The sequence below is a fragment of the Hippichthys cyanospilos genome, chromosome 5 (genome assembly GCF_059441005.1).
Source record: "Hippichthys cyanospilos isolate Australia breed blue-spotted pipefish chromosome 5, RoL_Hcya_1.0, whole genome shotgun sequence".
NCBI lineage: Eukaryota > Metazoa > Chordata > Actinopteri > Syngnathiformes > Syngnathidae > Hippichthys > Hippichthys cyanospilos.
The window spans coordinates 7,809,993-7,830,993 of record NC_142373.1 but is presented as its reverse complement, the minus strand read 5'-3'; the positions used below and the strand labels follow the sequence as shown (position 1 = coordinate 7,830,993).

The 21,001-nt window shown below is 52.0% G+C and overlaps 1 protein-coding gene across 1 annotated transcript in view; it reads left to right on the top strand.

The window, feature by feature from the left end:
• ttn.1 (titin, tandem duplicate 1) overlaps positions 1–21,001 on the top strand; it is a 125,802-nt gene that overhangs the window by 62,160 nt on the left and 42,641 nt on the right. The window contains 41 exon segments of the mRNA XM_088414990.1: positions 36–187; positions 300–596; positions 751–1,050; positions 1,129–1,443; positions 1,534–1,682; positions 1,903–2,053; positions 2,139–2,420; positions 2,488–2,790; positions 2,895–3,197; positions 3,275–3,556; positions 3,776–3,963; positions 4,042–4,153; positions 4,268–4,570; positions 4,652–4,960; positions 5,231–5,512; positions 5,636–5,935; positions 6,426–6,719; positions 6,820–9,789; positions 9,873–10,193; positions 10,282–10,566; positions 10,655–10,960; positions 11,091–11,254; positions 11,396–11,633; positions 11,728–12,003; positions 12,970–13,269; positions 13,487–13,789; positions 13,873–14,172; positions 14,259–14,546; positions 14,629–14,931; positions 15,067–15,369; positions 15,448–15,753; positions 16,303–16,590; positions 16,685–16,975; positions 17,062–17,349; positions 17,463–17,745; positions 17,825–18,132; positions 18,212–18,316; positions 19,313–19,510; positions 19,591–19,887; positions 19,976–20,566; positions 20,684–20,986. Of these exon segments, the coding sequence (XP_088271116.1) occupies positions 36–187; positions 300–596; positions 751–1,050; positions 1,129–1,443; positions 1,534–1,682; positions 1,903–2,053; positions 2,139–2,420; positions 2,488–2,790; positions 2,895–3,197; positions 3,275–3,556; positions 3,776–3,963; positions 4,042–4,153; positions 4,268–4,570; positions 4,652–4,960; positions 5,231–5,512; positions 5,636–5,935; positions 6,426–6,719; positions 6,820–9,789; positions 9,873–10,193; positions 10,282–10,566; positions 10,655–10,960; positions 11,091–11,254; positions 11,396–11,633; positions 11,728–12,003; positions 12,970–13,269; positions 13,487–13,789; positions 13,873–14,172; positions 14,259–14,546; positions 14,629–14,931; positions 15,067–15,369; positions 15,448–15,753; positions 16,303–16,590; positions 16,685–16,975; positions 17,062–17,349; positions 17,463–17,745; positions 17,825–18,132; positions 18,212–18,316; positions 19,313–19,510; positions 19,591–19,887; positions 19,976–20,566; positions 20,684–20,986 (13,937 nt within the window).

Genomic DNA, 21,001 nt, shown 5'->3' with positions numbered 1-21,001 from the left:
AATATGAGGCCTTTAGGTTTTACTGCTGCCCGCAGGTGTAACAGGAGAGACATTGATAACACGAGCTTTAAAGTGGAGGACCTGGCAGAGGGTGATGAGTACGAGTTCAGAGTGGTCGCTTACAACCTGGCCGGACCCAGCCGACCCTCGTCCACTGCCGGGCCCATTCTCATTCAGGACCAGACCTGTAAGAAAACGAACGAGTTGGCAAAGTTGATTTTCATGTCCAGTCGATGACGACGTTGAAAAATGCGCAAGTTCCACTGTTAATGTTCTGTGACATTGCATCGCCCCTCCAGGCGCTCCATCTATTGAGCTGAAGGAGTTCATGGAGGCCGAGCAAGGCAGTGACATTAGTATTGTGGCCAGGATACGTGGCTGCCCATTCCCCACGCTCACTTGGTACAAGGCCCCGGCCCACAAGTCCGACAGTAAGGTGGAGGTCTGCTACGATGAGCACATCAACAAGATGGTGTCCGACGACAGCTGCACACTATTAATACAGCAGGGCAAACGCCCCGACACGGGCCTTTACACGCTGGTGGCCTCCAACAGCCTTGGCAAAGCCTCCAAGGAGATGAGGCTCAACGTGCTTGGTAAGCTCGGTGCAGCGCCATCCGTCTCCTTGTGCTCGTTTATAGGCCGTTGTAGAGGAAAATGTCGGAGAGTCTTCAATGACCTCAAGTCACACCTGGTCACCTACATCTTGTTGTCAAAGGCCGGCGTGATTCAGTGTTGCCCTTCCTCCAGGTCGTCCCGGTCCTCCCTCGGCTCCGATTAAGTTCGAGGAGGTCGGGGCAGAGAAGATCACTCTGTCCTGGCTGCCGCCGAAGGATGACGGGGGCTCCAAAGTCACCAATTATGTCATCTGGAGGCGCGTGGCTAACAGGAAGACCTGGGTCCCCGTCACCAGTGAACCCAAAGAACGCATCTGGACAGTCGAAAACCTGATGGAGGGCCACGAGTATGTTTTCCGCATAATGGCTCAAAATAAATATGGAGTTGGCGAACCGCTAGACAGTGAGCCAGAGGTGGCGAGAAACCTCTACAGTAAGTCCGTTTGTTCTCAAAGAGGCAACGGTTCCCGACTCCTGCGAGCAAACCAAAACCTGTCCTTGTGCTCTGCAGCTGTCCCCGGCCAATGTGAGAAGCCAACTGTCTCCAGCGTCACCCTAGACTCCATGACTGTGACCTGGGAGGAGCCGGAGGATGATGGTGGCACGCCGATCACAGGTTACTGGTTGGAGCGCAAGGAGACCACGGGGAAACGCTGGGCACGTGTCTCCCGTGACCCACTCCGCCCCATGGGCCTGGGGGAATCGTTTACTGTAAGCGGACTCATAGAGGGCTCTGAGTACATCTTCAGGGTCACAGCCATCAATGCTGCGGGACCTGGACTACCCAGTGTCCCGACTGACCCCATCTTTGCGAGAGACCCCATCTGTAAGCACTCACAGTCGCGCAAAAATGACAAATGAACCGAAAACGAGGATGTTTTTCCTTTAACAAAACAACGCTCCCTCTTTTTCCTAGCCCCGCCCTCTCCTCCAACACCAAAGGTTTCAGATTGGACTAAGTCCAGCGTGGATCTGGAGTGGATCCCCCCGTTGAAGGATGGAGGCTCCAAAATTATCGGCTACTGGGTGGAATACAAGGAGGAGGGCGCTGAGGCCTGGGTCAAGGTGAAAAAAGAACAAAAATATTGACCAACACGACAAAAGCCTACTCTTAGCAAATCCTCTCCAGCAGCTTTGCGAAGCCGCTAGACCATACTAAGAAATAGCACTTGCAAAATCTACAATGGGGACGTCATACAAAGAATAGGATAAAAATAAACGTCACTATTGGTTTCGAGTGGAGAAATTGAGGTGGCTTTCTTTTGTGCGTGTGCGCATGTTCCAGGCCAAGGACACTGAAATCCGTGGCACCCGCTTTGTGATCACTGGTCTGAAGGCCGGCGGTCAGTACAGGTTCAGGGTCACGGCCTTCAACCTTGCTGGTGTTAGTGAACCAGGTGAAGTGCCCGAGGTGCTGGAGCTCAATGACAGAAACGGTGAGTCTGTTATAAAGGGCAGAAATGCTGCGTTCCCACAACCCTTATGTGTTTTCATTAAGCTTTATGGAAATGTCCTCTCCAGTTGCCCCCGAGGTTGACTTGGATGCCTCGGTGAAGGAAAGAATAGTGGTCCACGCCGGCGGGGTGATCCGGATCATCTGTTACGTGTCAGGTCAGCCATCACCAGAGGTCACCTGGAGCAGGGACGGAATGCCGCTTCCCCCAGAGGCCAAGGTGGAGACGACAGCCATCAGTTCCTCTTTGGTCATCAAATCGTGTACCAGACGGCATCTCGGCATCTACACGCTGACTGCGAAGAATGCCGCAGGCGAGAAGAAGAAGAACGTCACCGTGGAAGTACTGGGTGAGTCATTCTGGACCATCAAACGACGGGATTCATTTCAATTCCTGAAAACCGATCCTTTGCCCAGACGTCCCTGGCCCTGTTGGGATCCCCATGATTGCGGAGAACTTGGGCAACGATTCCTGCAAGATCAACTGGTACTTCCCAGAGAATGACGGCGGTTCCCCCATTAGCAACTACGTGATTGAGAAGCGCGAAGCCGAGCGAAAGGCCTGGACATCGCTCTCCTTCACCGCCAGCAGACAGAATGCCGTGGCTACCGGCCTCACTTCAGGCAAGGCTTATTTCTTCAGAGTTGCCGCTGAGAACGCCATCGGCATCGGGCCCTTCATGGAGACGGCAGCCGAGCTCCTTGTCAAAGAACCGTTGAGTAAGTTTGACCAAAAAGATGAAGTGAGCTTCACATGTTGTAAGCAACCACAAAAGTTGATCCAAAAAAAAGATACAAAAAAGATGCCTCATCCTCGTTTTCAGGTGTGCCCGACCGACCCGAGGATCTGGAGGTGACCAAGGTCACCAAAGATTTCATAAACGTCACGTGGAAAGCGCCCAAGTTTGACGGCGGCTCTGAGATTATCATGTACGTCCTGGAGGCCCGTATGATCGGCAAAGACAAGTTCACTCGATTGACCAAGGAAAAGCTGATGGAGAGGAAGTACACTTTTGACGGGCTGAAGGAGGGCGACACCTACGAGTTCCGTGTCAGTGCGGTCAACGAGGTCGGGCCGAGTAAACCGTCGTTCTGCTCCAAACCGGTCACCTGCAGGGATGAACTCGGTAAGCGGCGAATCTCGACGTGGTCCCGGTAGCCCACTTCAACGGCTCACGGACTTGCCTGGCTCTACTTGGTCCAGAGCCGCCGACAATCGAGCTGGACTTCCGTGACAAGCTGATCGTCCGTGTCGGCGAGAGCTTCCTGCTGCAGGGTCGCTACACCGGCAAGCCTTCACCGTCCATCGTGTGGTACCGAGATGACGAGGATCTGAAGGCCGACAAGCACGTCATGTTCAAGAATACCCTGACCACAATGTCGCTGGGTGTGATGAAGGCGCAGCGCAACCACAGCGGGCGATACGTCGTGGTGGTTGAGAACAGCACCGGGTCCAGGAAGGGAGTCTGCAACGTCACAGTTGTCGGTACAAGCTCGACACTCATCCCGACCTTCATCTTTGCAACTGACCTTTGACAGGCACAGGCATAATGGCTGGGCAGTACAATGTGACGTGCGTGCGTGAGAGAGGCAACTCAATCGTTTGGAAATCATTCATCGAGAGTTTGTTTTTGGATGAGTGTTTGGTTTGGCACAGGGATTGTCATTGCAGGGGACACTCAGCGAGTTTCTCTTTTCCACGCAGACCGTCCATCTCCTCCCGTGGGTCCGGTCAATTTTGAGGAGGTCCACCGTGAGTACATGGTGATCTCTTGGAAGCCTCCTCTGGACAGTGGCGGAGTTGAAATTTCCAACTACATCATCGAGAAAAGAGACGCAAACAGAGAAATGTGGACCACCGTTACTTCGGCAAACACCAAGACCACATGCAAGGTTGGCGCGCATGAACAAGTCATGGAATATTTATAGAGTGCGTCGACACGGGACCAAAGCGTCGGTCGATTGTTTCAGGTCCCCAAACTGACTGAGGGCAGGGAGTACATAATGAGGATCTCTGCCGAGAACATGTACGGCATCAGCGACCCGCTGGACTCTGAGGAGATGAGAGCCAAAGATCGCTTCAGTGAGTTTCTTGCAGAAGCCGCAATAATAAAAGCGTCGCGACTGGCGTTAGGTTTGTGGCCGGCAGGCAATTTTGATGCCTGATTGACTGATGTATTATGGCGCGACTCTTCAGGAGTGCCAGAGGCCCCCGAGATGCCAACCGTCAGGGAGGTGTACGCCACCAACGCTCTGGTGCTCTGGAACCGGCCCCGCGATGGCGGGAAACCCATCACCAACTATATCCTGGAGAAGAAGGAGCCTTCTGCCAAGAGGTGGTCAAGGGCAACAAGAGAACCCTTGTACCCTGCTACTCAGTATCGGGTCCAGGACCTTGTGGAGGGCTGTGAATATGAGTTCCGCGTAATGGCTGAAAATGAGGTGGGAACTGGAGACCCTAGTGAACCCTCAAAGCCCATTCTTGCCAAAGATCCCATCGGTTAGTGCAACTAATACAAACAGACCTCATTGTACCGCAACGGCGTGACGCAAAGTCACATGTGTGATCAATTTCCGGCAGTGCGGCCGAGTCCTCCAGTGACCCCCGAGGCCTACGACAAGACAAAGGACTCTGTCAGTCTCAGGTGGCAGATGCCCCGACATGATGGAAAAGGACGGATTTTCGGCTACCTTGTGGAGTACCAGAAGCCGGGTTCAATAGAGTGGATTCAGGCTAATGAGCGTCCGGAGCAGTGCCCTGACCTGAACTATGTCGTGACGGGCCTGAGTGATGGCCAAGAGTATGCCTTCAGGATCTACACTGTTAACGCTGCGGGCAAATCTGACCCAGCCTATGTCAAGCAGACGATCAAGGTCCATGACAGACTGGGTACGGCTACCTCTCTTCCTGTCTGTCTGTCTGTCTGTCTGTCTTTCTTTATTCTTGTCTGTCCTTCTGTTTGTCCATCCGACCATCAGCCCTATCATCCGTCCATCCATCCATCCGTCCATCCATCCATCCATCCAGCCATCCATCCAGCCATCCATCCATCCATCCATCCATCCATCCATCCATCCATCCATCCCTCAATCTTTTCTCCACAGCACATCCTGAGCGCCGCTCGATGAACTCTCAATTCCTTTCTGTTTTCCTCTGCAGAGGCACCAGAGTTGCTGCTGGATGCCAACATGGCACGCGAGCATCTGGCCATGCTGGGCACCGACATCACCATGAGTGCCGCCATCAAGGGCGTGCCCACACCCACCGTCGGCTGGAAGAAGAACGATGGCGAAATGCCCGCTCATATCACTGTGGCTGTCACATCCAATGGCAGCAAAGTCCTCATCCCCAAATGTGCCCGCTCTGACTCCGGCAACTACACTCTCACGGCGGAAAATGCCGCCGGAAAGAAAACAGCCACAGTCGCCGTTCTGGTTCTTAGTGAGTTAAGAACATTGAGATTTGTCGTTGAGATGCTGTTTTTACTCTTCCTTTTACAACCCCGGGTTTGAGCAAGAGTTCTTTGGCTCAATTCCAATTCCGTTTTTTCTTTGCCCGGTTCAGACAAACCTACGCCCCCGAGAGACCTTGTGGTCTCTGAGGTGACCAGCGAATCTGCCTACTTGACGTGGAAAGCTCCAGAGGACGACGGTGGCGCTGTTATCTCCCATTATGTTGTGGAGAAGAAGGATGTGGCCGCTGAGCAGTGGGTCCCGGTCTCTGCAGCCAATAAGAAGCGGAGTTTGCTGGCCTTGTATCTGATGGAAGGAATCCAGTACCTGTTCAGAGTTGCAGCAGAAAACCAGTTTGGCAGGAGTGATTATGTCATCACAAAGACTCCCATCAAGGCCGTTGATCCTCTCTGTGAGTGCTACGCGGCATTTTTCCGTACAGCGTTTTCTTTTCAATTGAGTTCTGGATTCAACTGAATTGACCCGTGGCTTAAATCAGCTCGCCCGATTGAATAAGTTGAAACGCTATGAGTTTGTTCCACCCTCCCTGCATCGCTAGGAGATAGAATAGGGCGAGTCTTAGCCATTGCGCAGAGGTGAAAAACGCTCTTCTCAGAGTATAATAGGGAGGTGATTCGAGTGTAATGCCAAGAAATTTTGCTGATTCCCGCAGGGCGGTAGTTCGTTTACCAAGACTCGTAGTGGTGTTCTGAAACAGGTGTCGGTGACGAGCAGGACCGATAATCAGAAAAGCAGAAAATTGAATAACATCTATTATTTCATCGAACAGCTAATGAGTTGGCTGTAAAAGAGTTCACTGTAAATCGAGGAGGTTCTGCGTCAAGGTACCACTGTTTCTTGCTTGCAACTCGGAACACTGAGCATCTGTCCCCGCTGTTTAGATCCACCTGGCCCCCCTAAGAACCTACACCACACTGACGCAGAAAAAACCGAGGTGTGGTTGGAGTGGGAGTGGCCCGATCGCACTGGCGGAAGTGAAATCACAGGCTTCATCATTGAGTACCAGGAAGAGAACCAGGAGGACTGGGTCCCCTACAAGACTGTCAGCAGTAACCATGCGCATGTCACCGGTCTGAGGGAAGGCAAGACCTACCGTTTCCGGGCAATGGCTCAGAACGCTATCGGCGTGAGTCGTCCTGACACCAGCGTTCCTATCACCTGTCAGGAAAAAACACGTAAGGCGTCATTGGCTCGGACTAGAGAAGGACCGCAACGGGCTTTGGTTGACGTGCATCACACGGGTGCTTTTTTTTTTTTCTATTCTTTGTCTTTCAGTACCACCCGCTATCGAAGTTGACGTGAAGCTCATTGAGGGAATTGCCGTTAAGGCAGGCAGCACGATAGTTCTGCCGGCCAAGATGAAGGGAATCCCAATCCCCACTGCCAAGTGGATGACGGATGGCAAAGAGATCGTATCGGAGGGTCACTATAATATTGAATCCACCGGAGCCACCACCACTCTCACCATACCAGAGTGCAAGAGGGGAGATTCTGGGGAGTTCCTCCTGACTGTATCCAACCCCGCAGGCTCCAAGACTGTCGCCCTGCACGTCACTGTGCTCGATCTTCCAGGACCGCCAATTGGCCCCATCAACATCTTAGAAGTTACCCCTGATCACATGATGATACAATGGAGGCCACCCAAGGATGACGGCGGCACACCCATCACCAACTACGTGGTTGAAAAGAAGGATGTGAAGAAGTCGTGGGAGCCGTGGTCAGTTGTGAGCTCCAGTGGTATCAGCACCAAAGCCAAGGTGTCACGCCTGGAGAAGGGTCGCGAGTACGTGGTTCGCATCCGTGCCGAGAACAAGGTTGGAATTGGCGCCGGGCTTGAGAGTCCTCCAACCATCGCCAAGCACATGTTCAACCCTCCCGGGCCACCAGGCCTCCCGGTGTGCTCTGATATCACAGAGAATGCCGTGACAGTGGGGTGGTCCCTGCCCGACCACGATGGGGGTAGTCCTATCAGTGGCTATGTGATTGAACGCCGGGAGATGACAGGGAAGTGGATCCGTGTCAACAAAACACCTGTGCTGGATCTCAGATACAGAGTTTCGGGTCTATTTGAGGGCAACAGCTACGAGTTCAGAGTGTTTGCCGAGAACATCGCTGGTGTCAGCGAGCCGTCCCTCACTTCCGATCCCATCAAGGCCACCCGGCCCATCACCAAGCCAGGACCTCCCGGAAATCCTAAACTGAAGGACTGGAGCAAATCTTATGCAGATATCTGTTGGACCAAACCGACTCGCGATGGAGGCAGTCCTATCCTTGGCTATGTTGTAGAGATTCAAAAGTCAGGATCTGCTCAGTGGGACAGGATTAACAAGGACCTCGTCAAGATGTGTGGCTACAGAATACAAGGTCTCATCGAGGGTATGGAATACAGGGTCCGTATCAGAGCCGCAAACAAGGTCGGAGAGAGTGAACCCCGGGAGCTGAGCGAGACCATCCTGGCAAAGGACATTCTTGTTCCTCCAGAGGTCATTGTTGATGTATCGTGCCGTGACTCTCTGACTGTAAGGGCAGGGCAGATCATCAGTTTGATCGCCCGAGTTAAAGGCAGACCTGACCCAGAGATCGCGTGGACCAAGGATGCCAGAGCTTTGTCCAGGGACAAGCGCACCATGCTGAACAACCGTTATCCTTTGTGTGAACTGGTCATCAGTGATGCCGTCAGATCCGACTACGGCAAATACTCCATCGTTGCCAAGAACAGCAGTGGACAGGCACAAGCCACCATTATTGTCAATGTCCTGGACACGCCCGGAGCTTGCCAGAATATAAAGGTGGCTTACGTGACCAAAAACTCCTGCATGGTGTCTTGGGAGAACCCAGAGGACAATGGGGGCACAGAGATCACCCAGTACGTCGTTGAGTGCCGTCAGCCAAGCCAGAGAGGTTGGACAGTAGTTTCCAATGACTGCACAAAGCGCCTGATGAAGGCCCCTCTCTCGGAGGGCTGTGAGTACTTTTTCCGCGTCAGCGCCGAAAACAAAATCGGCATTGGACCACCCACTGAGACCAAGACGGCCGTGCTGGCGGTTGACCCCATCGAGAAACCTGGTGAACCAATCGACTTCCACATATCTGAGATTGGCAAAACCTTCTGTTTCCTCAAATGGAAGAAGCCTGACTACGACGGAGGGAGTCGTAACCTGGGTTACCACGTAGAGAAGAGGCCAAAGGGGGCTGAAGAGTGGGAGAGACTTCATAAGGGGGCCATCAAAGAGACTTATTTCATGGCTGACAGATGCCTTGAAAACCAGGTCTACCAGTTCAGAGTCCAGACAAAAAATGACGGCGGTGAAAGCAAATGGGTGACCACAGTCGAAGTCCTAGTCAAGGAGCAGCTTGTCAAACCAGAGATCGAGTTAAAACTGGATGGAATCCTAGTGGTGAGGGCCGGGGACTCCGTTCCCATCGAGGCAACGGTCAAGGGCAAACCGCAGCCTGACGTCAAATGGACCAAGGACGATTGCGCCGAAGAGCTTAAAAAGGGCCCCAGGGTTCAGATGGAAATGGGCGTCGACTTTTCAAAGCTGCTTCTGACTTCCGCCCGGCGTTTGGACAGCGGCAAATATGTCGTCAGTGCCACCAACAGTGCAGGGGCGTGCTCTGCACAAGCCAAGCTCAATGTATTGGACAGACCTGGGCCAATTAGGGACCTCAAGGTGTCGGGGGTTACCATCGACAGGTGCCACCTGGCGTGGAACATCCCAGAGGATGATGGAGGCTGTGAGATATACAACTACATCATTGAGAAATGTGACACCAAGAGGGGCATCTGGTCCGTCCACTCCAATGCCGTCATCACCAACAAAGCCAACGTGACTCGTCTTATTGAGGGAAATGAATATATTTTCAGAGTTCGCGCAGAGAATAAAATGGGTCCGGGCCCTGCGGTGGAGAGCGAGCCCATTGTAGCGGGCACAAAGTTCAGTGTGCCGGGAGCACCCGAAGCGCCAGAGGTCACCAAAATTTCCAGGGAAGAGATGACCGTGCAGTGGTCAGAGCCCGATACGGATGGTGGAAAGCCGGTCACTGGGTATCTGTTGGAAAAGAAGGAGGAGCATGCTGTGAGGTGGTCCACCGTTAACAAGGAGGCGATGGCAACCACTCGCTTCACCGTAACGGGCTTGCTGCCCCTGCACGAATACCAATACAGAGTGAAAGCTGTCAACGAAGTTGGCGTCGGCAGCGCGAGCAAACCCTCACGCGCCGTTTCTGCCAAGGACGCCATCGGTATGACTGCATTGGTTTCCTTGTCGGGTTTTGCGTGGGTTGGTCACGTATGTTTTTTTTTGTTTTGTTTTGTTTTTTTGCAGAGCCTCCATCACCGCCCACCAACATGAAGGTCTTGGACAGCACCAGGTCCACGGTCACGCTAGGCTGGAACAAGCCGGTGTTCGACGGCGGAGCACCCATCATCGGCTACGTTGTTGAGATGAGGGTGAAGGGAGCTAGCAAGAAAGGGGAGGACAGTTGGAAACGCTGCAATGTGGCTGCTCAGCTTGTCTTCTGTGAGTTCACCGTCACAAGTCTGGATGAGAAACTTCTGTACGACTTTAGAGTGTCCGCTCAGAACCAGGTGGGCATGAGCCTGCCTTGTGACATGGAGGCAGCCGTGAATCCCAAGGAGATACTTGGTGAGGATCCATTTGGGTTGCCCGCTCAGTTAGTTGACCGTACTCATCACCTGCCATTTTATGTCATTGAATGTTTGGCTTTCAACAGAGGCACCTGAAATCGATTTGGACGCAAATCTAAGGCAGGGGCTGACGGTGAGAGCTGGATGTCCAATCAGACTGTGCGCTACCATCAGGGGTAGACCACCTCCCAAAGTCCTTTGGAGGAGGATGGGCATCGATAATGTCGTCAGGAAGGGTCACGTCGACATCATCGACACCATGACCTTCTTGGTCATTCCCGATAGCACGCGTGACGACTCCGGCAAATACTGTCTGACCGTGCAGAGTTCCGCCGGAGAAAAGGCTGTGTTTGTCAACGTCAAGGTCCTCGGTATGACCTGCATTTTTCCGTCACGGCTCTGAGCCCGTTTCGCTGCACTTGCAAACAAACCCGCATCCGTTTCATGCCCCTATAACAGACACCCCAGGGCCTGTGATGACTCTGGAGGCCTCTGACATCCGGCAGACTTCAGCAATGCTGTCTTGGAGCCCGCCGGAGGTTGACGGTGGCAGTGAGATCACTCACTATATTGTCGAGAAGCGGGAAATAGATCGCAAGACATGGGCAACAGTCCAGGCGGGAGTCGAGATAGGCAAGATTCCCTTCAAGGTCAGCGGTCTGGTCCCAGGCACGGAGTACTACTTCAGAGTGACGGCCGTCAATCAGTATGGCTCAGGAGTTCCCCGGGTCTCACCCACTTCCTACCTCGCCTCCGATCCAGTCAGTAAGTATGAACTCCGACTCACACTGTGCCAAATGAAAGGAGTACGCACACCGCCATGTGTGGTGTCGCTTGCCGTTTTCGGTCATCAAAATGGAGCTCCGGATTCTTATTTGGTTTTAATTGTTTTCAGGCAAACCTGATCCTTGCGAAAAGATCGAAATTTTAGAGGTCACAAAAAACAGTGCCACGATTGGCTGGGTGAAGCCCGCAAGGGACGGCGGGGCGAAGATTGACGGCTACGTGACAGAGTACGTTGAGGTCAAACCGCCTCCACCACCGCCAGCACAAGAGGAGGTTTGTGATTTTTGCGCCATTTTCACTTCCCGTTGACCACTGGCAATCATCCTTACGCCAGTGCTGTCAAGCTCTTGCTAAATTGATATGCGGACAAAAGTGCGGTGTGCAAGGCATTCATTCGGTGCGTCTGGAACGCAGATGTTAGGAGACGGCAAAGCCGCCCCTCCAATTCTACTGGCTGCGGTCGTGAAGGCGGTGGCTGACGAACCTGTGAAGGAGGTTTGGAATGCCTATACCACTGTGAAGGGGCTGAGCATCAGTATCAGTGGCCTGAAAGAGGGCAAGAGGTACAAGTTCAGAGTGGCCGCCAAGAACATGGTGGGTTTGAGCTCGTTCACCGAGACCAGGGAGCCGATCGAGATCAAGGAACAGATGCGTGAGTTCCAACGCCGAATCGATATGATCAGTTCTTGACAATGAGCCTCCCGCCCCTGCCGCGAAAATATTGATTCCCCTCTCTGGTAACACAGTGGAGCCGAAGATCATAATGCCGGACACGGTCACCGAAAGGGCTGGAGCCAAACTCAGGGTCGAGGCTGTCGTTTCTGGAAAGCCTCCTCCGACCTGCAAATGGATGTGTGGCGTTGAACCGCTGGTCCCTTCGAGCCGCCTGGCCGTGCACCATTCTGGCAATTTGTGCGTCTTGATCATTAAGGATGTCTCAAGAACGGACAGCGGAGAGTACAGCCTCGTGGCCGAAAACAGCTCCGCAAAGGTGGCCCAGCCTCTCAAGATTGTCATCAGAGGTCGGTGTTCAAGCTTTATTCCTTCCGGGGACCCGCCAAATCCCATGTCGCGTGGCAGTAGAGGTGGGCGGACCTAACCCGTACCGAGTATCGGTGCGGAGCCCATACCTGGCCTTACAGTCGTACGAAAGGGTTTGGGCACCCCTGATCGTTTTCCTCTCTAACTCATTAGTTGCTCGGAGCAGCAATTTCAGTTCAATATATCATAATAAAGGGCGTTTTTAGGATTTGGACAACGTGTGCGATTATTACTTAAACAAAAGTAGTCCGGTACGTAAATTAGGCCACCCTTGTGTTATTGATTTATAGTGGGGCGGACCCCCCGGGGAGGGGGCGCCAGACGGGGTGCGGTGACCGCAGAGGAAAGACTTTGTGTTTGTCATGTAAAGTATAAGTGCACTGAAATAACTTTTTGATATTTTTATTTTTAGTTTCAGCCACTTTGAGGCACTAAGCTGTAACATGTATAAAGTCTGTAAAAAAAAAAACGTGTTGATAGTTTATCGCTTTTTTTCTTTTGTTAACCTTAAGAAGGATACAGGTTTCGATACACTTCTACAATTATTATAGAAAGTTATCTTATACGTAAATAAAAATCATACAAAAAATACAAAATACTTATACCAAAAAAAAGCTAGCTCCACGATTTAAGCTGTGGGTTTCCACAATGAGGAAGCTAGTGAGGAAATGGAAGACCACAGGCACAGTTCGAGTTAAGGCCTTCAGTGGCAGGCCAGGAAAAAGGTCATAAAATGTTAAGGACAACAAAACGACCTGTCATTGTTTCTTTTTTATTTCTTTTCTTGAGGAGGGGGGCATTCTGTGTATCAAAAGCACTAGTGCTATCGGTTCACGGCATATAGATCAGTAACTGTTGGTAAGATTAGTACTCGTTCGTACCTGTGTATGTCTGAAGAGTGGCGTCGAACATCCCAACTTGACAGAGTTGATCTATGCGTGTTGTAGATATTCCCGGACCTCCCGGTGGTCCCGTGGAGATCAGCGACATTGACTCGGATGCCTGCTCTCTATCTTGGGGCCAACCGCTGGAGGACGGAGGCAGCAAAATAACAAATTACGTGGTGGAGAAATGCGACGTGAGTAGAGGTGACTGGGTGAACGCCGTGTCGTCTTGCCAGAAGACAAGCTGCAGACTGGGCAAGCTCATACCCGGGAAAGAGTACGTGTTCCGCATCCGTGCCGAGAACCGCTACGGGGTGTCGGACCCAATCCAGTCCGATAGAATGATCGCCAAGTTCCCCTTTGGTAGGTTTCAGTATCGGGAGGAAGTCACTTTCTCCCAATGAACTCGTATCACGTGTCAAGAATTGTCTCTTGGCTGTAAGCTACGCTTTTTCTTCAGGCTTCAATTAGTGCGTGGCAGCTCCTAAAACTCCTCACATGGCCATTAAACGTTGCTCCGTTGACAGGAAGTGTCGGGCTTGATTTTGTTGTTGTTGTTCTTGTTTTTCTTTATCACCAGATGTTCCCAGCGAACCACTTAACTGTCACATCAACAAGACAAACAAGGACTGTATGTTTGTAGCCTGGGACAAGCCAGAAAGTGATGGTGGAAGCCCCATCACAGGTTACTACATTGAACGTAAAGAAAGAAACAGCCTTCTCTGGGTGAAGGCCAATGACACCGTCGTACGCACCACTGAGTACCCCTGCGCCGGCCTGATCGAGGGCCTGGAGTACACTTTTAGGGTGTCGGCAATCAACCGTGCCGGTCAGGGCAAGCCGAGCAAGAAGACCGATTTTGTCACTGCGAGAACACCCATTGGTGGGTTCCCGATTAACTTATGACATCAAATTTGGAACAAATTCACCTGGGTCACTCTTTCTCATCAAGTCATTGTGTCGCAGATACCCCTGGGAAGCCGGAAGTTCTGGATATGACCAAGAACTCTGTAACTCTTGTTTGGGCCCGGCCCAAGAACGACGGTGGCAGCAAGATCATCGGCTATTACGTGGAGGCCATGCGGGTGCCCGGGGACACCTGGGTGCGTTGTAACACCAATTGCCAGAACGTCCCAAGGGAGGAGTACACTGTGACCGGGCTGGAGCGAGACCTGCGGTACCAGTTCAGAGTCATTGCCAAAACCGCCGTCAACATTAGCAAGCCTTCCGAGCCCACCGACCCAATACTGGTCTGTGCCGAGAACGGTGAGAGACACGCAGCCAAATAACCTCTTTGCGTACAACTAAAGGTTAGACGGCTGATAAACTGGTGTCTCTTCGTCGTATTGCAGTGCCCCCAAGGGTAGAACTTAACGCCAGGATGCAGAAGGGTCTGAAGGTGAAGGCCGGAACCTCGGTTCTCTTGGAGGCTGACGTGTTTGGCAAGCCAATGCCGAAGGTCACATGGAAGCGAGGTGATGATAGTCTGAGGTCAAGTGAAGGGAAGGTCATCACTCAACAGAGACACCAGTTCCGACTGGAGATGACCTCAGTCACCAAGGAGCATACCGGAGTCTACACCGTCCTCGCAGAGAACCAGAGTGGCTCCAAGACGGCTGACATCCATGTTACCGTTTTGGGTGAATATTTTTGGGCCCTCTCCGGCCGGTGTTTTTGGTTATTGAAGTCCCGTGACGCATGTGGAATTTGTTTCTTGCGCAGATGTGCCCGGTCCACCCACCAGTTGCAAATACGTCGAAGTGTTTGCGAACAGAATTAAGTTGTCTTGGGAGCCACCCCTGAAGGATGGAGGAGCCCCAGTGACTAACTATATTTTGGACAAGCGTGAGACCAGCAGAGCTACCTGGGCTCAGGTCTCCTCGAAGATCAAGGGTGAAAATCTTGAACTTAATGTGGAGAAGTTGATCGAGGGTCACGAATACCAGTTCCGAATCCGTGCCGAGAACACGTGGGGGGTCGGAGACAGTCTCATCACGGCTCCTGTGGTTGCCAAAAACCCATTCAGTGAGTTTGACCTTTCCTTACCTGAAGTTCTACCTGCGTAGTTAGGCAGTTTGTGGAGAGCTTCGTCTCGCTCACATAAATATCGTTTGAGTCTCTCGAGTCAAACGCAGATATGCGTATGTATGTATGTAACAGCTGTCCCTGGCCCGTCCGAGGCCCCGGTGATCACCAATGTCACCAAGGATGCCATGACGGTAAGCTGGAAGGAACCCACCGATGATGGCAAGTCCCCCATTCTGGGCTACATGCTCGAGAAGAAGGAAACCAAAGAGATGAACTGGACCAAGATGAACAGGAAGCCTTCGATGGAAAGGACTTTTGATGCCACAGGTCTTAGCGAGGGAGTCGAATATGAATTCAGAGTAATTGCTGTCAATGCGGCAGGACTCGGAAAACCCAGCGAGCCCTCGGATGCTACCACTGCGCAGAATCCCATTAGTGAGTTTTGCGAGCTCTGAAAGTTGAATTTGTTTATTGGTAACTATTTCTAACATGGGATAAATTGCACTTTCGCAGCTCCTCCTGGCCCGGTGCTCAACCCGTGCGTGACTGACACTACCTCCAGCACCCTAAGTCTCAGCTGGAATGCTCCGGCCAACAACGGCGGAAGCCCCGTCTTGGGATACCTGGTGGAGTGCAGGAGGACAGACATGGCAGACTGGACCAGATGCAACGTTCCCAGGAACTTGCAGGACACCAGCTACACCGTACAGAACCTCACTCACAAGGCCGAGTACCAGTGTCGGATCACGGCGGTCAACAAGGTTGGCTTCAGCGAACCGGTCGAGGTGCCCGGCAAGCACATCGCAAAAGACATCATAGGTGGGTTTTCTTCTTGACTATTTTCTCCCGTCCGTATGTTTGAATACAAAAAGGTGGCATGCAGGACTGAAGGCATATACTACCGTGTAGAAAATATCCAAGCAAGAGGAGAACAACAATCTCTCTCTCTCTCGCTATACATATATATATATATATATATATATATATATATATATATATATATATATATATATATATATATATATAGAGAGAGAGAGAGAGAGAGAGAGAGAGAGAGAGAGAGAGAGATTTTTTTTTTACATAGTCTGAAACTGGCTCTTGTTGACCAATGATCAATTGGCCATCATCAGTAAGAGTGAAGGCTCGATGCACTCTCATCAACTTCCAATAAAGTATCAGCAAATCCGATTGTCGGAGCGCTATTCGAACGTAATTCAACAAAGTCACGCTTGCAAAAGCAAGCCAAAGTTCATTTTTCAAGGTACCTTCCCTGATTGCAAGATGACATTATTCAAAGAGTGTCGAAAAGCACGAGCGGTGCCACAGCTTTTGCAAGTGAGTGGAAACAACCCTTTGATGATCTTCTAGTACCCCCCGAGGCAGAGTTGAGCGCCCAGCTAATGGAGGGCCTGGAGTTGCGAGCCGGTGCCACCATGAGGCTCCATGCCACAATCAAGGGTCGCCCCACGCCCAAGGTGAGCTGGGCCAAGATGAACACCAACATCAAGGACCGCCAAGGCATCATCATAAAGTCCACAAAATGTGACACCGCCGTGACGGTGGAGAACGTCAACAGATACGATGCGGGCAAATACATCCTCAACCTGGAGAGTGTGGCCGGCATCAAGATGTACACCGTCACTGTCAAGGTCCTCGGTAGGAAACCCTTTCCGCTCCTACGAATAATAAGAGCTAGTATTTGCGGTAGAGCCAGCCTCACACCTTCTCCTCATTCCTTTTCCTCCTTTAGACACTCCAGGGCCACCGATTAACCTGATGGTGAAAGAGACCACAAAGGACAGCGCCTCCATCTACTGGGACGCTCCCCTGCTGGACGGCGGCTATGAGGTCACCCACTATATCGTGGAGAAGCGCGACACTGAGAGGAAGGCCTGGTCTGCGGTCTCCAACAATTGTACCAAGACGTCTTTGAAGGTGTCAGACCTAACCGCCGGACGCTCGTACTGCTTCAGAGTGTCGGCCGTCAATCAGCTTGGCGCCGGAGAGTGCTGCGAGACTCCCGACTCAGTCAGGGCGTCCGGTGGGTGTGACCCGGCGACTTTCACCTGCTTTAATTCGCTTTCCTTTCACCGCCGTTTGCTTACCCTTCCTTTCAAACTCATACAGAGGAGCCTGGTCCCGTAATGGACTTCAAGACGTTGCTGGTTACCAAGGACTCTTGCACTCTGAGCTGGAGGAAACCCCTGACCGATGGCGGCAGCCGCATTATCTGCTATGTGCTTGGGGTTCTCAACGGCGACGACAAGTACAAGGAGTTGATGAGGTCGAAGAACATGCAGTACAGCGCAAAAGATCTGGTCGAGGGCAAAGAGTACAAGTACAGTGTGAAAGCTGTGAACGACACTGGCGAGAGTGCTGCCAAGGAGCTGATAGTCGTTGCCAAGGACCAACTCGGTAAGGAGAACCACTCACACGGGCTCCTTTTTCATGCCGCTCTCCTATCGACTGTCACGCTTGGCTTCCGTTTGTCCGGCGATAGTCGAGTGTGTGGACGCTCCTTTTCACAGTTCATCCCACTTGCGACCTGAGGGAACTTCCCGACATGTGCTACGTCGCCAAAGAAGGCAGTACGGTGCGTCTGAAGATTCCGATCATGGGCAAGCCAACGCCCAAAGTTTCCTGGAAGAAAGGGGAGGAGGAAGACTTGACAGACACAGGACGTGTTTGTGCCGAATCCTCTGCGGTCAACACCACTCTACTGATCAGGGATTGCCAGAGGAGTGACGCCTCCAAATACACCCTCATCCTGAGGAACAGTGCCGGCAGCAAAGAGTCCACCATTTTCATCAGGTTGGACTCGCGTGCCTCTATCGACACGCCGCCGCGCTTTTGGTCTTTGTCGCCGGTGACGACCGGGTTTCTCCCTCAGGGTGGTGGGAAAGCCTGGCGTCCCCGTAGGGCCGGTCAAGTTCCAGGACGTGACTGCCGATGGTGCCACACTGAAGTGGGCGGCGCCCAAAGACGACGGCGGCTCGGACATCACAAACTACATTCTGGAGAAGCGGGACTCCATCACCAATATGTGGGTGACTGTCTCCTCCGCGGTGGACAAGAACACCATGAGGGTAACTGGCCTCCACGAGGGAACGGAATATATTTTCCGAGTCTGCGCCGAGAACAAATACGGCGTCGGAGAGGGGCTTAAGTCGGAACCCGTGATTGCAAAGCATCCGTTCAGTAAGTAATACCTCTTCAGTCATTTGGGCCTTTTTGTCCGGACTTTCTCCCACATGCAAACATCTGCGCTTTTCTCCAGATGTTCCCGACGCGCCTCCTCCGCCGCAGGTCATGAGCATGCGTCATGACTCTGCTTACCTTGCCTGGTCAGATCCCAGGAAGACCGGCGGGTCTCCCATCACAGGTATAGTCGTGCGTGAGCAAGTGCAGTAAGCATTCCCTAGTGAGGAATCCTATTTGCGTTGTCCCATCTTTCCGTGTCACGGAATTTCCTTTTGCGGGAAACGGCGGTACGTGTCCTGCGTGAACGTTCAAGTATGTTAACAAAATGCAGTACATGTGTAACACGGGCAATAAAATGCAAAAATATACCGTCCAAAACCTTTTTATTAACAAAAACTACAGTGTTTAGAACATGTACTGTATATGAATCGGACTATGCAAAAACATGGTCCAAAAAATGCACTGCTTATAAAATAACGCCAATACGGTACAGTACTGTACTTAAGTTCAGTCTTGTACACTGAACTTCATTTTTAATGTTGCGTTTTGACCGATTCGGGGGGGAAAATGAGTCTATTTTGAATTGTGGTGTCGGCTTCATTTCCTGCTCCAGGAAAATGTTTGCCCGCAAATCGTCCAGTTGCGTTGCTAATTGCAAGTAAGTGCCCCGTTGAATGTCTGCTGATTCTTGTGCGCCGAGCCGAAAGCAATTATCCTCTGAGAAGGTGCCAAGTGAGGGATACTAAGTAAGAACGAACTCCTTGTTTTTCAAAGTCTTTCCGACTTGGGGCTTCTCCCGCGACCCTCAATCGGATGCATTTCGCGGTCACTCTTCCACGGTCGTTTCCGTTTCCGGACGCCATGGTCTATGGGACGTAAATCAATAACGTCGAAATCGTCGTTTTGGAGCCGATGGTATTAGATTCATACAGAGGGGGGGCGGGAATTTCCTGCGCGGCGGCGGCAACGATCCTCCGAATAGGTTGCGCGTCCCGGGGGAGTTTTTTCGGGTTCGGGAATTTCCATTCGACAGCGGTCCGTGGTTGGGAATGCTTACCGTACATGTTGTACGTCGGGCATCTGGGTATGCATATGCAGCACTTTGCATGCGGCGGTTGCTCTTGTCACATTCACGGAGACCCTCTCACTCTCTCCCCCACCACACAACGATGCCTAGGGTATCACATCGAGTTCAAGGAGAGGAATAGTATGTTGTGGAAGAGGTCAAGCCCGACCGCCTTGAGGATGAAGGAGCACAAGGTGACCGGGCTGACTGAAGGCCTGGAGTACGAGTTCAGGGTCATGGCCATTAACTTGGCCGGCATCGGCAGACCGAGCCCTCCCACCGATCCGCAAGTCGCCCTCGATCCCATTGGTGAGCGTGAAACACGTCGACAAAACTTGTCGCTGGCGAGGTTGTTTTTTCGCGTTACAAATGATCGTTCCTGTGCTCAGATGCTCCAGGCAAGCCTGACGTGATTAGCGTCAGCAGAAGCACCGTGACTCTGCAGTGGGCCGAGCCGCAGTTTGACGGCGGTCACAGGCTGACCGGTTACATAGTGGAGAGACGTGACCTTCCGTCCAAGATCTGGATGAAGGCCAACAGTGTGAACGTCGTGGAACCCGCATACACGGTCACCGATCTACAGGAGGGCTGCAAATACGAGTTCAGAATCCGTGCAAAGAATGCAGCCGGCGCCCTTAGTCCGCCGTCCGACCAGACAGATACTATTATCTGCGTCGACGAATATGGTGATTTGCTTTGATTCGCTCGTCACACTTGCTTCTCGAGTCAAATCGGTTTGCGGGTTGTAATCCGGCTTCTTTTCTCCACCCAAAGCTTCACCAACTATTACCATCGACGCTCAGGTGATGGAGGCTGGTGTGACCGTCAGAGCCGGAGAAACCATAGTGGTCACTGCCACAAGTATTCTTGGCAAGCCTGCCCCAACCTCTTGCTGGTCTAAAGGGGGAAAGTATTTGAAGCCTTCAGACATAGTTAATATTGAGACCACTGCGTCCTCCTCCACTCTGTCAATAAAATATGCTACGAGGAAAGACTCTGGGGATTACATCATCACAGCAAGCAATCCCTTTGGCGTGAAGGAGGAAACGGTAAAGGTGAAAGTTCTGGATGTTCCGGCGGCTCCTGGTCCCATTGAATGCAGCGGCGTCTCATCAGAGAAGGTCACCCTAACCTGGACAGCTTCACCTGAGGACGGAGGGTCTCCTATCAAGTACTACACACTCGAGAAGAGGGAAACCAGTCGCCTTCTCTGGACAATTCTGGAAGAGAAGGTCCTCGACTGTCATTATGTGGCCACCAAACTCATCCAGGACAACGAGTATATCTTTAGAGTCTCTGCTGTGAACCAGTACGGCAGCAGTGAGCCGTCTCACTCTCAACCTGTCAAGATAGTCGATAGATTTGGTATGTATCGTTTCAGCCCGCTGAAGACTTAGAGTCAATGTATCTAGTGACCCTGCGATTCATTGTGAGGTGCGTTCCATCCCTCTGACCCTTCCTTTTTTGATTTTTATTTCTAAGGTCCACCCGGTCCACCATCAAAACCAGAAGTTGTAAAAGTTGATGGGCACTCGGCAACGGTGACATGGAGAAGACCCACTGAAGACGGTGGGAGTGATATCATTGGTTACTGTATTGAGAAGAAGGAGAAAAAGGCCATGAGGTGGTCCAGAGCCTCCAAGAAATCCGTTGTCGAGCTCAGCTACGTGGTCACCGGATTGACTGAGGGCTTACAGTACGAGTTCCGTGTTCTTGCTGAGAACGGAGCTGGCTTTGGAGAACCGAGTGAAGCTTCGATGCCTGTCACGACAGCTGTGGCGACCTGTGAGTGCAAACGCT